This window comes from Lissotriton vulgaris, unplaced genomic scaffold (genome assembly GCF_964263255.1).
Source record: "Lissotriton vulgaris unplaced genomic scaffold, aLisVul1.2 SCAFFOLD_271, whole genome shotgun sequence".
NCBI classification, from domain to species: Eukaryota; Metazoa; Chordata; class Amphibia; order Caudata; family Salamandridae; genus Lissotriton; species Lissotriton vulgaris.
This window is the reverse complement of record NW_028242776.1, coordinates 820,433-829,735: the sequence shown is the minus strand read 5'-3', so window position 1 is coordinate 829,735 and position 9,303 is coordinate 820,433. Positions and strand designations below refer to the sequence as shown.

The 9,303-nt window shown below is 40.1% G+C and overlaps 1 protein-coding gene across 2 annotated transcripts in view; it reads right to left on the bottom strand.

Moving 5' to 3' along the window:
• Positions 1-3,848: 3,848 nt before the first annotated feature.
• LOC147668845 (serine/threonine-protein phosphatase 4 regulatory subunit 1-like) overlaps positions 3,849-9,303 on the bottom strand; it is a 365,836-nt gene continuing 360,381 nt past the window's right edge. For both annotated transcript variants that reach the window (XM_086948406.1, XM_086948404.1), the window contains 2 exons: positions 6,928-7,069; positions 3,849-6,113 (listed from right to left, as the gene is read on the bottom strand). In XM_086948406.1, the coding sequence (XP_086804532.1) occupies positions 5,968-6,113; positions 6,928-7,069 (288 nt within the window). In that variant the 3' untranslated portion in view covers positions 3,849-5,967. The remainder of the gene's footprint in view (positions 6,114-6,927; positions 7,070-9,303) is intronic.

Below are 9,303 nucleotides of genomic sequence, written 5' to 3'. Positions count from 1 at the left end.
GGAACCCGCTCCCGCTTTCGCCCTGGATAAATTCCTGTTGCCAGGCGGCAACTTCAATAGAGCTTTATACTTGAAGTCACCACTCCGTCTCTTGACTGGTCCTACGAAATGTGCTGTGCATGCCTGGAAGGATGCGAATGAGGCTACAGGTTGGGGCGGCAGATTGACGCGTATGACCCCGCTGTATGATTCTGAACGGCTGGGTAACCTGTGGCGGACGAAAGGGTTTGATAGATGGGATACGATTGGGATTAGCAAGGTGGAGGATCTCTGGGCCAGAGGAACAGTGAAATCCTTTGAGGCCCTAAAGGTAGAATATCAATTGGATGATAAGTAGTATTTTCGATATCTTCAGGTGAGGCATGCCCTATCCTCCGCCTTTCCCCCCGGGACTGACATCCCCCAGTCGTCTCCGCTGGAGGATCGTATTCTTGATGGCCATGTCCCAGACAGTACGATCTCCTTAATTTATAAAAAAACTTATTAACAACAGGGCTGACCTGCTGGAGAAGCTTTGTGCCTCCTGGGTGGCGGATGGGCTCGAACTGGATGACGAAGACTGGCAAATGGCTATTTCTTCCCCTAAGGAGGTGGCTATTCCAGCTCGGCTCCGTTTTGTGCAACTAAAGATCCTCCATCGCGTCTATGTGACTGGTATGCGTCTGGTACGAATGGGGCTTGCGACAGATGAATTATGTAGACGTGGCTGTGGTATGGATGGTACCTTTCTTCATATTTTGTTGGAATGCCCGGTTATCTCTGCTTTCTGGTCTAGGGTCCATGATGTGATGAGGCGTGTTACTGGGGTCCCCCTCCTTCCCGAGGCAAGGCGCTGCCTGCTTAATGTGTGGGAGCCTACGGACTGTACGGCTGCTCAGACCTTCTGGATCACCCTGGGCAACATGGTAGCCAAAAGGGACATAGCACAGCTTTGGGGCTCCAACAGACCGCATAGACTCAGTGCCTGGAAAGATAACATGGATTGGTGCATGTTTCGGGAGAAGACTGTGTATGAGGCTCTGGGTCGTCCTAGGAAGTGGAATAGAATCTGGGCGCAATGAAATGCATACCGGGGTGACATTTGTACCCCACCACTTGATTATGCCGAGGCCATTCCCTCCTCCTCATAGTTTACGTTCCTTTCATTATCTTCCATTCTACACTCCCTTCATCGTTCCCCTCCCATAGTTGACTTGCTTCCATTCTTGTATATTGTTTCCTGTTTTTCCTCCCCTCCTGTGAACTTGCTATTGCTCTACCATGTGTTTGTTCTTCTGTTTGTTTAACTTCGACAAAATCATAAAATTGAACCTTCGGTATCCTCCAATCATTGCTTTATGCACTGCACCATAATGAAACACGAAGCGGCCTTCTCCGCAGTATAATGTGCTATACTTTTTGACTGATTGTCATAGCGGCCGGCCCAAAAGGGTTGTAGGCAGACGCTGTGTAATGTGCATTTGATAAATAAAGGTTTTCAAAAAAAAAAAAAAAAAGATGTAGAAATGGGCAGGATGGTATCCTGCCGGAATTTGGTTATTATTCCAACAAAAGTTGGAGTTTTCCTTTAATATCTTCAAATAAACCTTTTGTATAAAACTGGTGTACATTTGACAAACCCTGTACCTGGTTATTTGTGTCTACCTATGATTGTGCATTCTAAGGTTCTTTTTGTCGTCTAGAAATGTAAATTGTATTGTAGACTTGTTTCATGTCTTTTTAAACTAATATGAATTTTAAGGTTTGTTAGCAAATCATTTGACATTTTTAATGTTTGGAATTCTGGAATGATTGTATATTATTGTATATACCCTTATATTATAATTAGATTTTTTACCTTTTTAATGGTGGGGGTGAGTGCTTTTCTACTGTTAATTGTCTTTTGTGATCTTAAATGATCGTAATAAAGATTGAATGAAATATATATATATATACATATATATATATATATACACACAAACAGTTACAGTTAGGCTAAGATCTCATGGTGTTTGTTAGATTCATGCTATGCATAAATAGTGATCAGTTTAACTATGGTCACTATATAGTATAGTGTGTTGTTTCTGTAGCGGCATATTAAGGTGTTCATTAATTCCTGTACCATCATGTTAGAATATCCTAACTCATCAGTCCCTGTGTAAGGTCTGAATTTTGTAGACCTTAATACCTAACAAAAGAGGCTAGAACAAGGGGTGCCCAAAAGCTCCTGGTAAGGAATCCTATGAATTTAGTCCTCAACCCAAAATGTCTTCTCTCCAGGTGCCCCAGGTTCTTAAACTTTACAAGGAATTGCCACAGGAATGTGGTAGAGGAATACAGTTGCTTTAATTTTGCCTAACTTCTCGATACCTTTTCGGTGCCACTTAATGGGTGTTGGTGAAGCACTATTCAAAAGAGGCTAACTGTTCAACGTCATCAGATATGATCTTAAGAGAATGGAGACCCTGGCATGATGGTACAGGAATTAGTGAGCACCTTCAATCGTACAACATCCTAATAAAGAATCAACAGGCAGCGCTATATAGAGATTATAGTGCACTGATCACTATTGTGTTTACCATATTACATAAGGATGGTGTGATCAGGAGACTTCTCTGTACTCCATTAAGCTCATTCAGTTGGAGTTGAGATTCTGTGCCTGACAGTAAATAATTATTTTAGGGTTATAAATGTAGGCGAGTTTCCGTCCCTAGTCATTGGTACATCTTTCTCTAACAACCTGAAAATGAAAAATGTTTTTTGTAATGAAAAATGGAAACTCAGGTTGAAATAAAAATGGCTAATTTTAGGATCCCAGGAATGAAGTTATCACCATGCCATAGTTCGGAAGAATTCCCATTCGGTGTCAATGTGCTGGTCTGAAAAATCTTATCTGGAACACACACTTCTCCAGAAAAAGCCCTCACTGAAAATTCCTACAGTACTCATCTGGGAAGCCTAGTGAATAAATACAATTTACTAAGACTTTACTTTTTTTGGTTAACATATCCTGAGCTGAATTTTGGTTATTAGCGCACAAAACGAAATTCAAGAATACATTATAGTAAAAAGACGATCACAAAAGTGTAACATCTCTCGTCCACCAAAACAGCTGCTCGGTGCATGGGTCTCTTGCATAGGCCAACTACATACTATATTTCAAATTCAACGCTCTGCCAACAATACAAATCATAATGACTCCAACTAATGTTCAGATTAATTTCTTTGGCTGCTTAACATAGCATAAGGGGATTGGAAAGTACTTCAATGGATGTCTCAAAAACCAATGCGAGTACATTATGTATAAATAAAAAAAGTTCACAGGAAAAACGGAAAGCAATCACTTTTCTTCCCTGCTGCTGTACAATTTACAGTAAATTGTGCCAATTCTATTTAACAGGATTTAAGTTCAAAGCTATTCTAAAGCAATAATGTTAAAATATACTGTTATTTTAACTTGTGCTGCGATGATGCACACATTTCTTTAACTACAATTTCTATCTGGCTCATCTACAGTGACCATTGGGCAAACCAGAGGGCTACATGACAAAATAATGCAACACTTTCTACGTTGTCATTTTCTTCATCCAATATTGTATCCTTACTCTGTGTTTTGTGAACTTGGAATGTTGATAGTAGACAGAGCAGGTGAACAAAAATGGGGATTTCCTACTAATGTTGCAATAGGACATTTAAAGGACAGAGGTACTGAACAACACGAAGCAGGCATATACCATTAAAAAGTGATGAAGAACTGAAATCAACTTGTACTCTCTTAGATCCACATTAATGCATGCCGCAAACAAAGCAGCACGTGCAACAAAATCTTTTTTTCATCAGACCATGCAAAATAACCACAACAGGAAAAGTTAACATTTATCTTTTTTTTTAAACCATCACATACATATTGAGAGTAAATTAATATAAACCCCATCACAGTCAATGTTAGTGCTGCTGTGTTAACTACCTGGCGTTGTAAGATTCTCTTGCAGTGATATAGGTTTTAGACATTGTGAAAAAAACATTTTTTGTTTGCAAAGTTCCAGAGCATATTCACATATGTACATTTGTTTTACTGTTAAAAACAATAACAATTCAAAAAACGAGAAAACCATAAAAAAATAAAAATGGAGTATAAGTGCATCCAGGAGAAGTGAGCTTACTAACCTTATAGCTAATAAGCCACTTCGGGTCTATAATAAACTGCTTTATAGCGGTCATCCACAGGTATTAAAAAAATATTTATCAACATAAATTACTGTAAGTCAACCAGATTTTTACTGATCTTATTTTTTCCTTTTTAAGTATATACAGTACTAGATCTTTGTGATAAGAATGGTTGCTACACTTTGAAACAGGAGGAATTGCTCAGAAATTTTGGGAACCATAGACTTTGAAATGTTCGTTTTCTGGGCTTTAAATACTTTTGAAATTAGTCTGGATTTGACACATTTTGCCCTTTTCTTCAGTGGCGTTATGCATATGGCACAATATGCCTCCTAGTGAAATACTCACAGCTCTTACTATATACTCTTAATTCATCTGATCATAAGTTGCCTTATTCAACAACTATATTGTGGTGTACCTCTCTCCACATACTATCAATACACAAGCATCTCTTCCAAAGAGAAGAAGGAAAGAGGCTTAGAAATTCATGGGCAGACTACCATATGTGGACTTCTGAATCAACCAATTCTACCCGCAAAACATTAGCCTAAACTCTGCTACAGCTGCTGCTCTTTCCTTTTATTCATTTAGAGGTCCGTGGCATGAAAAAAGACCAATTGCTGCAACAAGAATAGTAATGATTGAACGGGTGATCTATTATTGCTGAAATAATATAAAACTGAACTTGTACAAAGGGAAGACACAGCAAATTAAAAGTAGGACTTGGGATGTACACTACCAGTTGTGAGATTATGACACTCAAGTGGCATGGGGGTGGGAGACGAAAAAAGTGCAACTTCTCATGAGGAATAATTTGTATGGTAAAAGTGCAAGGACTTGGGATGAGGGGGGGGATGTGGTGTTCGTAGCTCAGTGTCATGCTCATTCCTTTAGAATAAATATACGAGGAATGCAGTAAAGTGCATTTTACAGTGTGGCGGGACCTATAGGCGTGTGTGGGGCTGGATCTTAAATTAAAAGAACACCTTTCGATCTACCAAACCACTGCGGTCATACGTCTTACACCTGAACAAGACATATGCTTCCCTACTGCTCTACTTGAAACACATTGAAGATTTCTTAAACCCTGTTCCTATCAACAAGAGAAATTCCACGGTGAAAACCTTGCCAGAGACGTTTAAACTTTACATAGTGGGAGAAGCAGATAGGGCAGTTGTCTCAGTTTTGTCATGTCATCAACAGGTACTGTAAATTTTAGAGGAACTTACAATAGGTGCAGTTGGAGTGACAGTCTGCTGATAAAATAGTGACAAAGCCAAAGTAGAAATATGTTTGTAAGTGGTTAATGGCTGAAGTCCACCAAGTCCGCCAATTAAATCACCTAATCATGCTCAGAAAGGTCAGAGTTCAACGAGGTCCATAGTAAGTAGGAAATAATTCTGCTTAGAAGAGGAACAAGTTATTCAGACAAGAGAGGGAGTGTGAATGGACACATGTACCAGCAGAAGCCTAGACCCGCCCCACCCAGAGGATAAAAACAAACATGAGCAATTCAGAACACAGACTCCCATCGCTTTCAACTGCCACATCACCCATAACTAACCCCTTTGTACAGTTTATTTTCTAACAAACTGATTTAAAAAAGCCATATTATAAAATTATCAAATGCGTATGATGTAATTTTCACTAAGGAGGTCCCCCTCTGACCCGATATATAAATGATTCTTCAGATCCAGCTTGAAAGTATGGTATTATAGAAATGGAGTATACAGGCTGCAGCAGTTAAGTTCACAGTCCATGGAATATGTTAGCTGATGGAGGGCCGGCGCGTAGAAAGTTTATGATAGGTCCATTTGGTTTTCATGGGAGGAAGTTAGTGTCTGTATTGTTTTGTTTTGGTTCTGCGGTTGCAAAAAAACGAACATCTTGGTCTCTGTCTGACTGCAGGGTTAAAACAGCCCCTTCCACCGCTTCCAGATGAGGATTGCCGATGCTTGTGAAGTAAGCTGAAGAAAAACAAATATATGACATTACTGTTGCAATTCCTGATATATATATATATATATATATATATATCGCACACACACACATTTTATGACATCTGCATTTAGCATTTACCAGTAATTATGGTAATTGGTATATTCCCAGTTACCCCCCACCTTTGTATCATAGTTCCCTGCCCCATGGAATTTCTAGAATCCAAGGGAGTACAGGTTAGAATGTTGATGTGGGGGCGTTCTGAGAAACTTGAGATAGTTTAGTCTGGCTTTTTGGGAATACCGGTTAATAATATTAATAAATACGTCTTACCTACACCGTTTCTAGGATCTTATTTGGATTCACACCTCATCAATTGCCGTTCTAGTGAAATCCATTTTTGCCATCACAGACAGAAGTGAATTTCTCATCGCCCCATCTCTAATCTACTCTGTGCTTGAAGTTACTATGTGGTCCAAAATACACAGGTTGTTATCCAACTACTAACACTTTGTTCACTCAAATAACTTCAAAAGATTCTGCAACCTGCCCAATTTATGAAACTACACTGCAGACATCAGAAAGAGACTCCAAATTTCCGAGACCATTCACCATTGTTTCATTAAATTGTCCTGTTTACATAAATCTATCATTCAGAATAGCGTTCAAAAAGCAGGCTCCCAGAGACACACACAACATAAAACCAGTACATATGTAGACAGCAGATCAGTTGTGTCTGTTTTACAATTATATACACAAATACATAAAAACCTAACTTGAACAATTAGTGTTGACCATGCAGTCTGGCGGAGGAGGAGGAGGAAGTAAGGAAAACACATTTACCTTTTTCTAACAGGCTTCGCTTCAAAGCTTTTGCTAACAGTACTCTGACATTGGGCACAGGATCCGACGTAAGACTTAAAAGACTTGGCAGCAAGTGTATTACAAACTGTTCTGCAGGAATACATTCTTCTTCCACCACAGCCTGCAAAAAAAAAAAATAATAATTACAAAAATATATATATATATATATATATATATATATATATATATATATATATATATATATATATATATATATATACACAGACGGGAAATATATACTGCAAACCGTCTTCCACGACAGTCCTAAACAATATACATCTACATGCTTTTATTTATAATGCAGATTTTCATAAAGTTCAGTGATGGCAACATGTACAGAAGAAGTAGATTTCAAATGGGCATTATTTTTGATAGCTTGTTGGATCCAGCGTTCTGGAGGGTTTGAAGAGTTAAAATGATGTGTTAGTGTGGACACCCAGTAAGAAATCACCCAACTACACTTACTACAGCAATTTAAAAGTTGTTTTCCACAAAGGTATTAGCTCAAAAGTAGTAGTGAGACAATCTGCAAGCAGGATAAACCTAGAATGGAACCAATGGCATGTTTGGAGAACTGACAGTAGGTGACAATAACAATACAGAATTACCAAAGGACACATGCAACAGAGTATAAACCAAGGAGTAAAGAGCATGGAAATGAATCAACCAATCCACAGCAATTAAGTGAAAAGGCTTGGGTGCTTTAAGGAGTGGATTTAGGATTTACACATGTAGTAAATTCTCCACAGCCATCTATAACCAATCTGTGCTTGAATTGACACTGTAGTCACTTCAATCAGTTGAGTACATGGAGTCTGTAGCTACCTGTCCTCCGCAATCACCTGAGCCCAAAAGAGACACGCTGTCATTACCTCCACCTTGCCAAGACAGCACAACCTTATACCATGAAATTATCAAAACCGAGGTGCAGATTTTTATCAAAAAGTCCACCAATTCATTGGCTTCAAGGGGTGTTCTTTACAAGCTTTGCAAGTGTCAAAACACAATGGGAGTTCGCAGAGCTCTAAAAAAAGGATGAGGGAAATAGGAGAGACAACATGATGGCAAACATGCATCTGTGACTTACTGTTTCCAGATGAGGGGGAAGATAATGAGCAAAAAATAAACTGATAAGAGTAAAAGGTAAGAATTTAGTTCACATGGTCTCTATAGACACGAACAACTATTGAAAGAAAGTGGATTGATCATGGACAAGTGAAGTCTAATGCCATAATAATTATGACATGTAACCCCAATGGATTTAGGTACCAAAGTGAAAGAGCAACAGTGGCTCACACAGTCAGAGGGTAGGCACGAGAGACCTTTAATGTTAAACGAAACCCAGGTGCACACAGAACATACTATGCGCAGTTAATTCATGGTGTATTCTTCGAAAGGGGTTAGAGGCGATATTCGCCTGGAAAAATGTGCCATTTAGAGCACACCAAACATGCGCAAGCCCACTGGAGTGCTAAATTAGGATTCATGTGTGGAGCAGGGGCAGATATTGACAATTCAAAGTGCGTTTGCCCACCAACTATTCAGGATGTTCTTGCAAGAGCTGGAAGGCTGGTAGAGGAGCTCATGGGTTAACTGGTTGAGGGGGTGGTGATATGTGGGAGTGAGGCCTGAATGCATTATGAAGCGAAAAGGGGGACCGATCGTGCAGATCAGAAAGATGTGGGACTCATCGAGTAGAAATGATATGCAGAGGCACTAAGATTTGCCTTATCCAGATCGCACAAGTGATCAGGGCCCTTAAAACTGGGAAGGCGATGGGGCCCAATGGATTGCCCATTGAGCTCTACAAACTGCGTCCAGACAACCTGGCTCCACACCTGAAGGCCATGTTCGAGGACTGTAGAAGGGCGAGGGAACTGCCACCCGACCAGAGGTTGGCGTCCATAGTGGTCATCCCTAAGGAAGGTAAGCCAAAAGACAGGTGTGCCTCCTATAGACCCATCTCCTTTATTAATGCCGAACCAAAAATACTCGCTAAACTCCTAGCCATCCGGCTGACACAAGTGATTAGTTCCCTGTTACACCCAGAGCAATCTGGCTTCATGCCCCACCGTAATACTGCTCTGAACTTACGAAGAGTCCACGGAGCGATGGAGCGGGCCGAAATGATTCAAGAAAATGCGGTAATCCTGTCTTTAGATGCCTCCATGGCATTCAACACTCTCGAATGGCCCTACCTATTTGCAGTACTTCTCAAGTTGGGATTTGGCCCGCAATTTAGATCTTGGGTTCGGCTCCTCTACTCTGCACCCCTCGCACAGGTGGTGGTTAACAACAAACGATCCGAGCCATTTGAGCTCGGTAGGGTCACCAGACTTTTTGCCCTGTCTTTGG